Genomic DNA, 16,526 nt, shown 5'->3' with positions numbered 1-16,526 from the left:
TTAAGCAGGATATGGAGGCAAAGCCACACAGAAACTCTGCTCCCTGCTGTTGTTGACATTAGAAAGACAGTACATCTATTAATCAATAAAAATGAAGCAAGTACTTACTAAATTGAGGAAGTCAGTTGTGTTCTGTTAAAAATATGCAGATTATTATTACTTATAATGGATAAAGTTCAGCTTCAGCGGAAAGAGTTTCTAATGATGTTATGGCAATATAACCAGACTTCTCAATTGGATAGATGGGACATATGTCCAGAACATGAGCCTTTGTTAATTCCTTAGCTAGAATTCATGTTCTGTTTTTTGCACTGTTTAAGAGGTCACAGGCAGCTGCTCTCTGTGAATGGGCCTGGGGTCTGTCGTTATGGATCTATGTCTGATTGCTGCTATGGCTGGAAAAGAAATCACAAACAGCACTGTGAAGGTAACCATGCCTACTTGTTGCTCCATTTTTTTTCTGTAAAAATGTGCCTAAATTTGAATTACTCTGGCTCACAGAGAACCCTGTTTGTCTCATTGCCAAATGGACAGTCCATTAGCAGGTTAATAGTCCAAGATTAGAATTATGATGGTGAAACCAACGAACAAAAGAGAGATACATTTCAAATGGGAACAAATTCCCCCAATGCAGTAATATTGCATGTTACCAATGCTTCCATTCTAAGTTTGCTCTTTCTCTTCTTTTCTGCAAAGACAATTCAGAGGAGAGTACTATTAAGAAGTTGAAAAGAATTCGATTTCTGCATGTTTTCTCTATCCTGTTAACCTTTAATATCTGCCCAAGCCCATAATGGTAGACATTAAGGAAATTCAGGAGAAGACAACTTGTACGTAGGCCACAGAGAGTTATTTATAGACAGATGCTTTTCATTAAACAACATAAATTGTCTTCACATTTCCTCATAAGTAGATAATTGATGATTTTGAACTGTTCATTATAAAAACATTTGAAGATTGCCTGTGCTGGGTCTCTGTTTTAGGCCTCTGGGGAATTAGATTAACAAAAGCCCATAATTATTTAATGATATTGATACTATTATTAATAATAGAAGTATAAATATAAGAGAAAGGTTAAAATATTTCTCTGGCTAGATTCTGGCAAGCTACCTAAAGTAATAAAATAGTGACTTTAGGATAATTTATTTCATAGGTATTGCATCTGCTGTTTTGAGGAATTTAGAACTGGATTGCCCAATACAGATGAGCAAAGGTTCACGTTATAATTGATATATTTATCAGATGGTTATACAAGGGGGAATGCTGCCAAAAAATATGTTTCTCTTGAATATCTATGAATATATATAGCAGATAGTTGCCATAAGTTAAAGTATTTCCATATGCTGCATGAGGAGATCCTTTATTAATAATGCTTTTTAATTGTTTGGATAAACCTAGTTCAGCTGCCCAAGAATATGGTATGTTGAAAAAGGTAACAAATAAAAATCTTTCAAAGCAGCAAGTGAAGCATGAATAATCTATCAGTATTCACTTCTCAAAAACTTTTTAAATTGTTCTGTCCCCAGATTTCTGGTCAGGCATGATGCTGAAGATATGAATTAATGTGCCAACATTCTTTGTTGTATTTGTTTCTTTTATTACGCTATTCCTTTCACATTAAGACACCTTTGATCAAGATTTCCTTAAGGCAGGGGTTTTGCTGGTGCTGTTTGTGTAAAATATTGTTAACTAATTTAGAACACAGAATGATTGAAGTCGCCAGATAATATTGCGTAATAGATTTCAGAAGAACATTATATGAGACAATTGGTTGGGTTAAATTTAGAAAACTTTATAATTGTCAAGACAAAGTAAGTGTAAAGAAAAATCTTTTATATTATAACTTAAAGCTCAAATTCTGTGTCCAAAATGTGTGTCAGATATAGATATATAAAATGTATAGAATGCAGAAAGAAAATGCAGAAAAATGCTATGTTGTTGAATTGTTCTTGGCTGCAAAGATGGCATAGGACCTCGGAAGATATTATGAGAGAATCAGAAGCTTGGAACTGTATAGAGAGAATAAAGGCAAAAATGCTTTTGAAACATTTGTTTTCAGGTTCCATCTTGTGTAAATTCATGAATTTCCAGAAAGTATGGTTGGGTTCTGAGAATGACTTCCTCTACTATAGCATGGTATTGCCCCACCTATCCAAATCAGGTGCAAAGAAAAGTAGGATATAAAAAAGCCATTGGAATTCATGAATTGAGAATTGGCAGTATTATCAAGCTTACTTTTGCCAAAGATATTATAACCTCTTTTGAAAAGACCTACAATAAAAATTAAATTGCATTCAATTATCAAATCCCCACCTTTAGCCAGTGCCTTGCCTTAGTTTATATTTTATTCCTATCTATTTCTCCTCTTGTACTTAGCCTTGATGAGGGTTGTAATCATTTGTTTCATGGTAATTTATATCTTAAAGTTCTCTGATGCTTAATCAAGTCTGATTCAGAGTTATTTTTCAATTTCCTAAAGAGACTAAATGTCTAGAGAATCTTCCTCTGGAAAATGTATCTCCAGACATCAACAGGTGGGTTGAGCAGCTGAAACTCAGAACTCTTTTCTTCTTGTCTATGGATTCTCAGTAATGCAGGTTACAGTTGTCTCAATAATGCCTTTTACATTTTTTTCTTTTCATGATGGCAGGCAAGAGCAGAGTTGAAATCCTCTCTGAAACAGCTGGAAAAGGTATGTGTGGGTCTGGATCAGAGGGAGGGGGAAGAATTCAAACTTCATCCTCAAGTGTAGTTTGATTGCAGAGCCATGTTGCCTTTTCAAACACACACACATACACATACACACAGCTGGATAAAACTATATAAGCCCAGCTTCATTGATTACAAGTTTGAAAAGGCAACGTGGCTCCATCTGCAATCAAAGGCTCAGATCGGAAGGCAGCAGGGGAATGGTGGGGTATGGCAGAGGAGCTGCTTTCAAGCCATTGGAAAATATATCCAATCCAACTTCTGTGTTTGTGTTTGTTTGAGAGAGAGTGAGAGAGAGAGTGGGATCCAACTTCTCTGTGTGCGTGTGTCTGTTTGAGAGAGGGGGGAGAGAGGGAGGAAGGAGGGGGAGGGAGAAGAAAAAGAATGAAGGAAACTTTTTCGCAAAGGAGAAAAACAAATGCTGTCGCTTTAAATCAGAACTGAGCATGCCTGGCTGTGGAATTCTGGGCGTTGAAGTCCACAAGTCTAAAAAAATTTGAAACCCCTGTGTCAGTGCCTCACCAGCCATAAACCTCACTGTATGTCACTGATGTCAACATATTTCTACCATTCATGCTGATCTTTAGTCAGTGTAGAGATTCTTTTTATTTCAATCAAAGTGGACATTTCAAGCTCCAACTTTTTACTTTTCTACATTAATCCATTATATTATTTGAAACTTTATAGAATATTTGAAATTAATTTCACAAAGAGACTTCAGATTCTGCCAAATGTCCTTTATCAGCAGGATGATTTTCCAAAAACAAAATGCAAAATGGGCCAAACTTCATACTGGGAAATAATCCTGCAAAAGCAAGATTATGTTTGAAATTGAGTTGAATTCAGTTGGAAGCTGCAGGGTGAAAAATGGAAAAAAAATCCCATTACGTTTCAATGGGATAGGCAGTTGGCAACAGCTTAGAACAGTGTTTTTCAACCTTGGCAACTTCAGGTGTGTGGACTTCAGTTCCCAGAATTCTAAGAATTGAAATCCACACATCTTGAAAAACACTAGCTTAGAATATTGCTGATTGCTGCACTCAGAAAAATGTTTCCTTCTGGTCACATGATTCAGAGCAGAACAAAGGATTTCCGAAGCCAGGATATGCCAATTTTCCTCATTTACTTTAGTGCTACTAAATCCAAATCTCTAGAAACTATCTTAACTTTATTCAGTTTCTGTCTGTTTCATTTTTTTCCTTTTCTTGCATTCCTTTCACAGCTATCTGTGTAGATAGATGCAAATATGGTGAATGTGTGTTGCCAGATACATGTAAATGTTACCCTGGATACACAGGGAAAACCTGCAACCAAGGTAAATTGATGCTTTTTCTGGTAAACAATATCTTTTCGACCAATATAGCCTTTCTACTTCTATATCAACTATTTAGGATGAGAAAAAGTGAAATGCAAAGAGAGCTTCTGAATTCCTTTCATCATGGGTTTCTTGTCTATTGAATTCTATATCATTTTACTTAGAAATATTGCACAGCTTACCTAATATTTCATTAAAAATTCTAATCAAATGACTGATTAAATTGAATAAGTCAGTATGGAAGAATAATTGTAGATGTGGTAATATAAAATATATGCAACACTATTAGATAATAATAGTGTACTATTTTTAACAATTCTTAGATAACACAATAGTATTCAGCTTGAATGCATTGAGGTGCTCATGGTTGTTAGGAAAACAGTGAGGAAAAGATTCCCCCCCCCCAACTGTTTGTTATTTCCAGATTTAGCACTTCTTCTTCCAAACTATTTTCACTTCAGTTTTCACTTTGATATTTAGCATCTTAATCTACAATTTATGTGGCTAGCCATTCAGAAAGCAAAATATTATATATTGTGTGGTTTCATTTTCTATGCAAGCAAACTGGACCATCTTCTGATGATTGGAAAATTTTCAAATGGGATACACTATTATCCTGATTCTTCATTCCATGGAGAAAACAGTACAAAACAATTCTTTTTATTCAGTCAATGACCAACAAAACAGAATGATTAAATGAGAAACATCTCATTTTGAAGAATGTTTGCATTACTCATACAGAAAAGTGTGTAGGTTATGAAGAAATTAAATTGTATCTTTAACTTGGCCCAAAGGACTATACAAAACATATTCCTCCTATCTTGCAGAGATGCCTGTCTCCAACAATGTCATTCCCCCATCAGCAACAGCTGAAAGCTTCCTGGGCACTTTTGTTGGCACAAGTCTTTTATTGTTGCATGTATTATTTGTTCTTTAAATATTCTTGGTTCAGCCTAAGGTGACCAGATTTTAACATTGGTAAAGAGGGACACCATTGACCGGGGGGGGGGGGTGTTGATTAAAAAAAATTTTTTTTCACTTAACAAATGTGGCAAGAAAAATTGTAAAATAGGGCAAAACGCAATAAATTTCTCACTTAACAACATAAAGTTTGGGCTCAATTGTGGTCGTGCATTGAGGACTACCTGCACTTATCTTCAGTGTTACTTCATTCTGCTGTAGCATTAAATTTCATATAGAACAAGCTTGTTCTTTCAGAATTGTGGAATTGTTATATAACTGTCTATCTTTAGAAAAGTTTCTCTTGAGTTAAACTCAGTTCCTATAATTTTATTGATGTGTCATAATTTTCTTAGCACTAGTATGGAAATTGTCATTATTACTTTTAGACAATTTTTAATATTTTCCTATTAAATATATAGTACTGAGATTCCCAGGTGGGTTCCCCTCCAATTATTAGCCAGATTCAACCCTGCTCATCTTTTTGAGAGCAGGCAAAAACAGCCAGGTTACATCCCTACAAATTGAAAGCTCTCTCCCTCCCTCCCTCTCTATCTCTCTCCCCTCCCTTCCTCTCTCTCTGTCACTCTGTGTGTATGTGTGTTTGTGTGTGTGTGTCTGTCTCTCACTCACTTAATCACTCACTCTGTGTGTGTCTCTCTCTGCCTCTCTCCCTCCCTCTCTCTCTATCTCTCTCCCCTCCCTTCCTCTCTCTCTGTCACTCTGTGTGTATATGTGTGCGTTTGTCTGTCTGTCTCTCACTCACTCACTCACTCACTCACTTAATCACTCACTCTGTGTGTGTCTCTCTCTGTCTCTCTCCCTCCCTCTCTATCTCTCTCTCCTCCCTTCCTCTCTGTCACTCTGTGTGTATATGTGCGTCTGTCTGTCTCTCACTCACACACTCACTTAATCACTCACTCTGTGTGTGTGTGTGTGTCTGTGTCTCTGTCTGCCTGTCTTTCTGTCTGTCTCTCCCTCCCTCCCAACCTGCAGATGGGCTCCGGACCAGCGGAGCCTCTTCCTTCTTTTTAACCAGGTGATCTTTCCTAAGACATAAAAAAGAACCTTAATTACAGGCTCAACAAAAGAAGCTGGAAAGAGATAATGAAGCCAAGAAGCTGAAACCTGGGACTGGAGAAAAACCTTTTGTATTCCCTTTCCAGCCCATCTGGGAAGACGAGTAACAGGAGGGAGATCCCTCCCCCCATGGATGGGTTTCAGACCAGCGGAGCCTCCCTGGATGTCGCAGCAGCAGCAGCCCCAAGTGCGCCGATCTCGGCGTTTTTCGCATCGGGGCGTGCTGCAAGAGGGAGGGAGTGAAGACCTTTTCTAGCCGGCGCAAAGGACTTCCCCAGACTTGCTTTGCTGAGCAGGGGCTTCAGTAGAAAGGAAAGCAACTTCAGAGCTACGGCTGGCATTGGGCCGGCAAAGGCTTCCCACTGACCTCCCTCCCCACCTCCGAGTTCCTGACAGATTGAATTAATTCAGCAACATCTCCCACCACCACGGCACCCCGCCTCCCCCTCGCACGTCACCTCCACTCCATTCTCCAGCAAGCCTCATGGGGTTTTTTGCCTTTAGGAATAAGAATGTTTAAAAGGCTTTTTTTTTAAGTTTGAAAAAAAGATGATGCAGGTTCTGAAAGAGCAAATCCCCGTCGCATGGCTACACTTTTTCTTCCTCCAAATAATGGTCACTGCTTATTGTACTGCCTCCTAACTTCAGTCCAGGCTCTGCAATTAGCTTCTCTCCCCCCCTCCCAAACCCGCAGAAACAGGAGGGAATCGGTCATTATCATTAGCACTCTCTCCCACACCTGGCCTCCCCTTCGGAGGTAAGAGGTGGGGAAGAGCAGATCTCCGGGGGACACAAATATTCCCCAAGTGGCCACCACCCGCTTCTCATAGCTCCCCCCCCCAGAAAACGGGAGAGGAGTGAAATAATGCTACACTTTGGAAATGCAGATCTCCAACACCAGGTCCACACCAGGAGGTTCGGGGCTTCTCTCCAGGCCACCTGCACAGCCAGCAGCCACATCCACAGGCTCCGTGGGGAAAGGCGGGCCATGGAAAAGGGGAGCAAGTGTGCTCCCCGCCTGCCCGCTCCAATCTCGCCCGCCCAGTTCCCAAACCCTCTCTTCGGAAAGAGTTCTCCAGCAGCCTCTGGCAAGGTGTTTTACCCGCCCCGCTCGGGCCAAAAGCAAATAAAGCAAATAAAATATAAAATGCTGGTTTACCTTTCTCTGCTGCTTCTCTCCCAGGCTGGAGCCGAGAGGAGATCCCTGTCCTAGTCTTCCTGCTGCCCTCGTGGCATGGGGAAAACGGGGGGTACTTTGTCCCTTCTGTCTCCCCGTTGCTCAGAAAAGCAACTTCGGGAAGGTCCTTTGGTGGCAGCAGGCATCCTAGAACCTGCCTGCTAGCAAAGGACCTTCCCGAAGTTGCTTTTCTGAGCAACAGGGAGACAGAAGGGACAAAATACCATCCGGCCGGGATGGGTATACAGGGCTGGGGGTGGGGCAGGCTTACTTCCGGGTCCGGTCATAAAAATCAGGACTTTTTAAGAATGCCCTGGGACGCGGGACAAATTTTGCGAAATTGTGACTGTCCCGCCAAAATCGGGAGTCTGGTCACCCTAGTTCAGCCACATGCAAGCTTTCTGTTGTTATGCTACACTAGAGCACAGCATTAAAGCAAAGTTTTTTCAATGGTTAGATGGTTCTTCTTTTACTATATGAGATTTGTCATTTCTAGAATTCTGCTATTTAAAATCTGAGCTTTCTATAATGACTTTGGCTTCTGCGACTCTAATAGATACATTACATCAGAGACATTCATTGTATCTATTCCATGTCAAAAATAAAGTAGTTATATATTAAGAAATCTTGGCATAGCTAATATTGTTTTTGACATGACACTGTATGCTTCATGAGCTCTTCTGGCTTGCAGAGCCTTCAACACATAGACACAGAGGTTGATGTCATAGATCCTATTCCAGCTAAAATCCTAACAGGATCCATTGCATTGGGGAATGACTGCATTGGGAATTAATTAATGTAACAGATTGCATTCCCTTCCTCAAAAATCCTGACAAACTGTTTATGAATAACAGATTCACAAGTAATAAAATCAGCAACAAACTCACTATTTCCCAAAGTTTTTCTGATTGTTTTCAAGTAGTTGCAAGGAAATATGGGACTGTAGGTTCTTCCTTGTTTCCAATTCAATCCTCTCTTCCATGACGTTTTTATGAGAGGCAGTGGGTAGTGGGGGGAGAAGATATTATGCTGATTGCAGGCACTTTCATTCATGTATGTGCAATCTTCTTTTGTTTCACAATTTTTGCCTTTGTTTTTATTTTTGCTCTGCTGTGAATTGCATAGCATCCATAAAGGGTGGTCTAGAAATACTTATATAGATATACTGTTCATGTGTTTGGGATATGTGTGTAAATAAACTAAACTATTATATTTCTAATCTTCACTGTCATTATATTGAGTTCTTCCCATCTAGTTTTAACCAAAGAAACATTTGTTTTCAGAAGATCAGATGGATCTTTAAAACAGCATTATGTTTAAGATCTGTTCCATTGACTATGGCAGGGTATCTTCCATTCCATTGAGTATGGAGGAAGAGATTGATAAACACATCCATAGCCTTGGCTGAATCTCTCTGCAAATTGTTCAGTCAAATACAAGACTCCTGCAGTGACATTTTATTAATGCAAATGGGTGTTTTAAATCAAGATCACCAAGCTTTCCATTTCAATCAAAATATTTAGCATACTATTGAAAATAAATTATTCCTTGATTTCATTTTTAATATATTTCCTGAATATACTAGCCTGTTTGTAATAATAAGCATATTAGTAATATTTTCTAATACAAACTTAAGTCATGAATCACAACCCGATGTTTGTTTATTTATTTATTTAGGAAATTTATATTGCTACCTATTCACACATGGTGACTCAAGGTCGCTTACAGAGTATAAAACCCCATATAAAAACAATAAAACTAATAAAAGTCTAAATAAATATACTAAAATCACACCTTCCCCCACTCCAGCGGCAGCACCTCACACAAACCATTTAATGGGCTCCATCCTACTCTGGGTTCCCCAGGCCCACTGGCAGAAGCAGGCTCTTATTCTGGATCCCACCGGGCTCCCTAAGGCAGTGATGACGAATCTTTTTTTAAAGGCGTGTCAAAATTATGTCTGTGAGCACTATCGTGTGTGCATGCCCACACCTGCAATTCAATGCACCATACCTACCTGCGCATGTGCACATGACACTCTCCCCATGGGGGGGGGAGTTTTCACCCTCCCGAGGCTCGGGAGGCTTTCCTGAAGCCTGGGGAGGGCGAAAACAGCCTCCCCTGGCCCTCCGGAAGCTGGAAATGGATCATTTCTGAACTTCCAATTGGCCCATTGGGCCCATTTTTCGCCCTCCCCAGGCTCCATATGCTTTCCTGAAGTCTGGTGAGAGTGAAACAGCCTCTCCTGGCCTTCCGGAAGACCAAAAATCAGTTGGCCGGTGCCTGCATGCGCACCAGAGCTGATGGCTTGTGTGCCAGCAAATATGGCTCTACGTGGTACCTGTGGCACGCATGCCATAGATTCGCCATCATGGCCCTAAGGAATGGGACCCATAATATTCCCTGCCTTCCCACCCACTCTGATGTGTCAGGTAGATGTAACCGGCAACAAGCGGTCCCTCAGATAACCACGAAGGGCTTTAAAGGTGACAATCAACACCTTGAATTGCACCCGGAAGCAAATCAGCAGCCAATGCAGCTCCTGCAGGAGAGATGATACATGCATAAAAACCATGGGGGCCGCTGCATTTTGCACCAACTGGAGCTTCTAGATGCTCTTCAAGGGCACCCCATGCAGAGTACGTTGCAATGGTATTTCGCCCATAGCTGTCCAAATTCAATTATTTTAATTATTTTTGCAGATATCAATGAATGTGGATTAAAGCCACATGTTTGCGAACACAGATGCATGAACACTCATGGAAGCAACAAATGCTATTGTTTAAATAGGTACATGCTCATGCCAGATGGCACCTGTTCCAGTAAATGTCAATATTAACTTGAGATTTGGGGGTTAAATCTATGTTGTAGATATTATATGGAAATTATTGTGATGGCAGTGTTGGTGATGTTACAAGTTATTTAATTTGCACCTTTAGGAGGCAAACCATGGACTCATTTCTTTAGTTCTGCTCATTTTCCACTGCATATAGAAAAACCATGCTATGCTAAATCAGTCATTTTAGCTGTCTTCAAAGCATTTCCTGTCAGCTTGAGAGAAGGAAAAAACAAATGTGTGGTTTTGAACATATTTTTAAATATTTGATCTTGCCATTTTTTTCCACTTTACATTTGTACCGTACCTTTATAGTAGAATCGAGAAAAATTAGGAAGGCATAAAGCACAAAGTTTGAACCAATTGCTGGCTTTCAGTAAATGTTGAAAATGAAATTTAAGCCAGGGAAATGCTCACTAAATTATTTGTGATACCAACAAGTTTTTATTAGTAATTTTTCTTTTACTTTTCTTAGTTGTTTTTTTCTCATGGATCTAAAAGAAACATGAAACAAAACGCTGCAGGATGAAATGTCAGGTGGGCTTTCAAAGGCATGCAGGGAAAAAAGTTTACTGAGAAATGTGTTGCCAGGGCAACCAGGGAATATTATAATTCCTAATTCTATCTAAAAACATATTGAGTGGCTGCAGTGTAAAAAAATGGAAATTGTACATACCTATTATGTTTAGTCCTTGCGCTTACAAATGACAGCCGGCAACAGCCAAGCCCTGTGGGTCAGTGGTGGTGGAACCGAGACATCTCAGCTGTAGACTCGGTTCACTTCATATTAAATTATTTACCTCAACATATCTAATTCAGAGTTAAACTTGAGAAATCATAAAAGCAGCAGTTATGTAGATGAATAAATTCAGCGTGGCAAATAAAGGGATGACTAAAAATAGCTTTCAAACACAACAGAAAAATCTAATAAAATAGCAGTAGTAATAACACTTAGATTTATATACTGCTTCACAGTGCTTTACAGCCCTCTCTAAGCAGTTTACAGAGTCAGCATATTGCCCCCTACAATCTGGGTCCTCATTTTACCAAACTCGGAATGATGGAAGGCTGAATCCACCTTCAGCTGGTCAGGATCAAACTCCTGACAGTAAGCAGTCAACCTGCAAAACTGCATTCTAACCACCGCACCACCATGCCATCAAAGGGGTATTCATGTGACACTATAAAAACAAATCAAAATCAATCTACAGCAGTTTTCTAGATGGAGTGCTTTGTGCATCTGATAGCATGACCAAAAAATCCTTCTATCTTACTTGCCTAACTTCATGTATAACAGCTGGAAAGAGCATTCAGTGTAAGATTCAGATAATGTGCTTTTGGTACATATCAGGTAAAGTGGTTCAGGTACATAACAATCCATGTAGGATTAATAGTTCACCACCACCATTTTATATCATGCCTAGAGCCTTCTAACTATCTAAAAATTAAAAATACAGTTATTTTGAAGCCTTTATCAATTTGAGCTAACTTTAACAAAAGTTTGTGTCATTTTGGTAATAGGAATGGCAAGAGTCAAAATAGCAATTAAAAGATGCAAAGATGCTGATTTGGGCATCCCAATGTCTTTTTATTAAACAGACTTTAAAACACTTCTTTTAGTAAGCATAGTTTTCTAAAGTAGGTGTTTCTAGTTAGGTAAGTGTTGACAAATAATATTTTCTAAAAGATTCCAGAACATGCACCATGGTGAATTGTCAATATGGTTGTGAAGAAGTGAAAGATGATGTGCGATGCTTGTGTCCGTTAAGTGGACTTCAGTTAGCACCAAATGAAAAAACCTGCATAGGTATGTTAGTTGTTTTAATGTTCTTGATATTATTACTCCAAACATTTCTCAAAATCTGGTATGTGCTTCATATAAACATGGAAGAAATAGCAATTTTTAATTCTAGAATAAATATTAACCCTAGTGTGCACATCCCAAGTATATGTCAGCATACTTGATGCTCTTAGTTGGTGAGATGCAGGCAGTATTATGCTGAGTTGCACAATATTATCTAAAGAGCTTGGATACAGACAATGTTTGGGGTAAAACTACAATATGCTTTACTTGAATATGTGGACTACTAGCCAAAAGTTGCAAAATAACAATACTGTCCTTACTATCAGCCGAAAATGTTGCATGTGACATGAATGAAGTTAAAGCTGTAACTTCTCTATCTTATTAAAAAAAAACTTTACGTGAAAACTCTGATTAACCAAAGCTACAATGTGCAGCAGAGATAAATATCCAAGGGCCCAGGTGGCCTACATGTTCATGGTATATTGAAGATTGCAACTTGAAATGTAGGAGAAATGGAAAAGCACATGAACAAAATGAAGAAAGAAACATAGGCATGATTGGTACCTGTGAAACTAAAAGAAGGGAAAGAAGATAATAGAATTGATTCACATGTCATGATCTTAATTTGAAGAAAAAGAAGTGGAGGTGTAGATTTAATTATGAACAAAAGCATTACAATATATTTAAAGGAAAAAATAAAATATATTAAAAGAATAATATGTTGAAGAGAACATGCATATATAAAAAGCAATTCTGTGGTTGGTAATAGTGTATTTGTCACGTTCTGAGCATGCTCATTAAAGTTGTGTTAAGGCGGGAAATAGTCAACAGCTGATTGGCTTACCATCTGACAGCCCCGAGTATAAAAAGGGAGCTGTCAGATGAGAAGGCGCTGTTCCGATTGTTAGCTTGTTACGTTATAGGGAATAAACTTGCGGTGACCAGATTTTCAGATTGGTAAAGAGGGACACCTTTTTTTTTAATTAAAATTTTTTAATTTTTAATTTAAAACAAATACAACATCCTTCTTTACATACTATAGAAAGTGTATCAGTTGGTTACAAATAGACTTTTGTGCATGTCTTCCACAGTCAACAAACATAATTCATGTTAACTCAAGCGTTTTAACTCAAATATTCATACATGTCACCATCATCATATATCCATTTTCATTTGACTATAATTGTTATTAATAATAATAATAATAATAATAATAATAATTTAGGCACAATTCAGTAGCACAAATGATCCATTGGAATTTGTGCAAAAATTATAATATTAAAACAGCAACAAACTGGTGGGAACATCAGCCTGAAAAAGTCACCGAAAATCAGATGGTCAAGATCTTGTGGGATTTCCGTATACAAACCGACAAAATACTGGCGCATAATACACCAGACATCACACTGGTTGAGAAAAATAAGGTCACAATCATAGACATCGCAATACCAGGGGATAGCAGGGTCGCCGAGAAGGAACATGAAAAAATCGCAAGATACCAGGACTTAAAAATCGAAATTCAACGACTATGGCACAAACCAGCAGTGATAATTCCAGTGGTAATTGGCACACTGGGTGCTATTCCAAAAGCACTGGAATTACATTTAAAACAGTTAAAAATTGACAAAATCACCATCAGTCAAATGCAAAAAGCCGCACTGCTTGGATCTGCACGCATATTACGAAAATACGTTATGACGTCCTAGGCCCCTGGGTGGGGCCTGACTAGTAACCAATGCCAAATCCGGCGAAACAACTGGCCGCTGTGATACAATTGTATAATAATAATAATAATAATAATAATAATAATAATAATAATTATTATTATTATTATTACTTAAACAACACATGCCCACACGAGTGGGAAAAGAAAAAAGAAAGAAAAAAAAGACAAAAAGAACAAAAAAACAAGGCAGGGGAAAAAAAAAAAGAAAAAAAAAAAGAAAAACCAAAAAGAGACCAAAAAAAAGAAAAAAAGAAAAACAAAACAAAATACTTATAAAAAAAGTATATCAGCTGGTTACAACATGTTTTGGTGCATCTCTTCCATTAATTCATATTAATTCAAATATCTTAACTCAAATGTTTACCATATTGACATCATTATACCTCCACTTTTAGTTAACTACAGTTATTTAAACATCCTTCATCCTTAACTATGCCAAAGAATTAATCCATAACCACATGCTGACATTTCATTTACTTGTTTGTAAAATCCTCTATTAACATCAAATCCTCATATCCTATTTTAGCTGAACATCCATAATATTTAATACCAAAAATTCCATCTTCCATGCAGTATAGTTTATTATCATTCTCCCTTCTTTATGTAGTTATATTGTATATCGTAACATTTTCCCCATATTAATTAACATTTAACTGTATATATTTTATTTTATTTTTTAATAGTGATAATTATTGTGATTAATAACCTTTGTATATGGTCCAAAAATATTTCCAACCTTCCTTTCTCATATCCAATTATTATTTATCATATCAACTCCACATTATATACATTACTATCAATATCAATTATTATTCAGCTATATCTATTACAAATAAGAGTAATTAGATTTAGCTAATTTTCAATTGTATTCTTCCATCTATCAGCCTATGTCTCTCCAATAACAAAACCTGCTTAGTCCTATTACCATTCTTGGAACAAGTTCACCAAACGTTTTTATTAGCAAGTCCAAACAGGAATATCTTCGCACCTTTTTGCTTAGGATGCCTCTGATGTAATAACGTTGTCTTCGGCTTGTTGCACTTTTCAGTTTGTCTTTAATTTTCAAGGGTGGTATCGAAAATTCTGCAAATAATGTTTCATAAAGTATAGATTCTTTAATGCTTCTCATTCCTCCTGCGCTCTGTCTTTTGAAATAAATCTTCTGTATGGCTGCCCCCCTTTCAAGCGTTGCATCTCTTTCTCCTCCGAAGTAAACCAGACACCCGGCGTGTCAGCAAGTTGAGAAACTTCATTTCTAACATTCTTCATTTGTATTTCAGGAGCATTCAAACATTCAACGTTCTCACTTTTTTCTTCATATTTTAATGTTAAAAACAACAAATAGTCCAGGTTTTTTTTCAGATTTTTCATATGTGTCAAACAACTTTTGAAATGCGGAGAAAATCATTTGAAAGGAATCATTTGAAGCATGTATAGGCGCCATGTTGTGACGCAGCTAGAAGCTTTAAGATATTTGCAAGTAAGAACACGCTGGGAGCTGTGCAATCTTATCTGATCTTAGACCAACACAGCCAAGCAGTAAAAGTGTCAAGTTGTAAGAAGCCAAATTATAGTAAATTGGTTTACAGCCCACTTAGGGAGAGTCAGAGGGAATGTTGGAGTAAAGTAATTTTTTCTTTATCCACGTAAACAGCATTCAAAACATTTAAGAAATAGGGTAACCACCGACCATAAACCCATAAAAAAAACCAATTTCCCGCTAGATTCTTCTGTTCTTTGGTTTCAATTAGCTTGAATTTTAATGCGGACCGTATCTCTTTGAGTAATAAAATCAGCTTACCAGTTGAAAACACTTCCACCATTCTTAGGGGCAACCTGCAGTTTCGGTTAGCTTACAGCTAATCCAGAAGGAACTGGCAATGGAGGTTAAATTCCAAGCCCCCAGGGACCTTGCGAACGTCTCTGGGGTCACTGGATCTCCCTCAACCTTTCACTGTCTCTCCGGGACAGCTTAGGTTCAAAAATGAACTGTCCAAATCCTTCGGAATAGAGGAATTTCAGGAGTAGCCTGAAAATCCGTCTTCTCACTGCTAAGCCCCGCCTTCTCAAAAAAGAGGGACACCTTTGACCGGGGGGGGGGCTTGATTAAAAATTTTATACGGAGCAACAAAAATTTTCATACAAGGCAAAAATAGTATTGTATTTTTTTTTATTTCAACATAACTACAATTTACAAATATAAATTGTAACTGTTGCCAAACATCAAAATTTTGATCACGTGACCATGAGGATGCTCCAACGGTCGATAAGTGTGAAAATGGTTGCTAAGTGTGAAAAATGGTCATCAGTCACTTTTTTCAATGCCATTGTAACTTTGGTCACTAAGCCCATTATACCACCTTTCTTGCCACAGTTCTTAAGTGAATAACTGCAGCTGATAAGTTAGTAACATAGTGAATCTGGTTTCCCCATTTGACTTTGTCAAAAGGTCACACAAGGCAATTACGTGACCCCAGGACACTGAAATCATCATAAATACGAATCTGTTGCCAAACATCAATATTTTGATCACGTGACCATGAGGATGCTCCAACGGTCGATAAGTGTGAAAAATGGTCATCAGTCACTTTTTTCAATGCCATTGTAACTTTGGTCACTAAATGAACTGTTTGAAAGCTAAGGCTAGCTTGCATTATAATGCCTTATGATAGCTTACATTTTCAAGAGAGAGAAGTTAAAGTCCTTATTAGAATTGAAATAGAAATGAGTAGAGTAGAGTAGAGTAGAGTAGAGTAGAGTAGAGTAGAGTAGAGTAGAGTAGAGTAGAGTAGAGTAGAGTAGAATAGTTTATTAGCCAAGTGTGATTGGACACACAAGGAATTTGTCTTTGGTGCATAGGCTCTCAGTGTACATAAAAGAAAAAAATACATTCATCAAGAATCATAAGCTACAACACTT

General features: G+C 38.0%; 1 protein-coding gene across 1 annotated transcript in view; it reads left to right on the top strand.

Moving 5' to 3' along the window:
- The first annotated feature begins 239 nt into the window (after positions 1-239).
- The window catches only part of EGFL6 (EGF like domain multiple 6), a 33,047-nt gene continuing 16,760 nt past the window's right edge, over positions 240-16,526 (top strand). Inside the window, exons 1-4 of the mRNA XM_032226157.1 lie at positions 240-427; positions 3,932-4,024; positions 9,944-10,063; positions 11,765-11,884. Of these exons, the coding sequence (XP_032082048.1) occupies positions 295-427; positions 3,932-4,024; positions 9,944-10,063; positions 11,765-11,884 (466 nt within the window). The 5' untranslated portion in view covers positions 240-294. The remainder of the gene's footprint in view (positions 428-3,931; positions 4,025-9,943; positions 10,064-11,764; positions 11,885-16,526) is intronic.

Source organism: Thamnophis elegans, chromosome 11 (genome assembly GCF_009769535.1).
Source record: "Thamnophis elegans isolate rThaEle1 chromosome 11, rThaEle1.pri, whole genome shotgun sequence".
NCBI classification, from domain to species: Eukaryota; Metazoa; Chordata; class Lepidosauria; order Squamata; family Colubridae; genus Thamnophis; species Thamnophis elegans.
The sequence above is the reverse complement of the archived record's forward strand: the minus strand, read 5'-3'. Positions and strand labels throughout refer to the sequence as shown.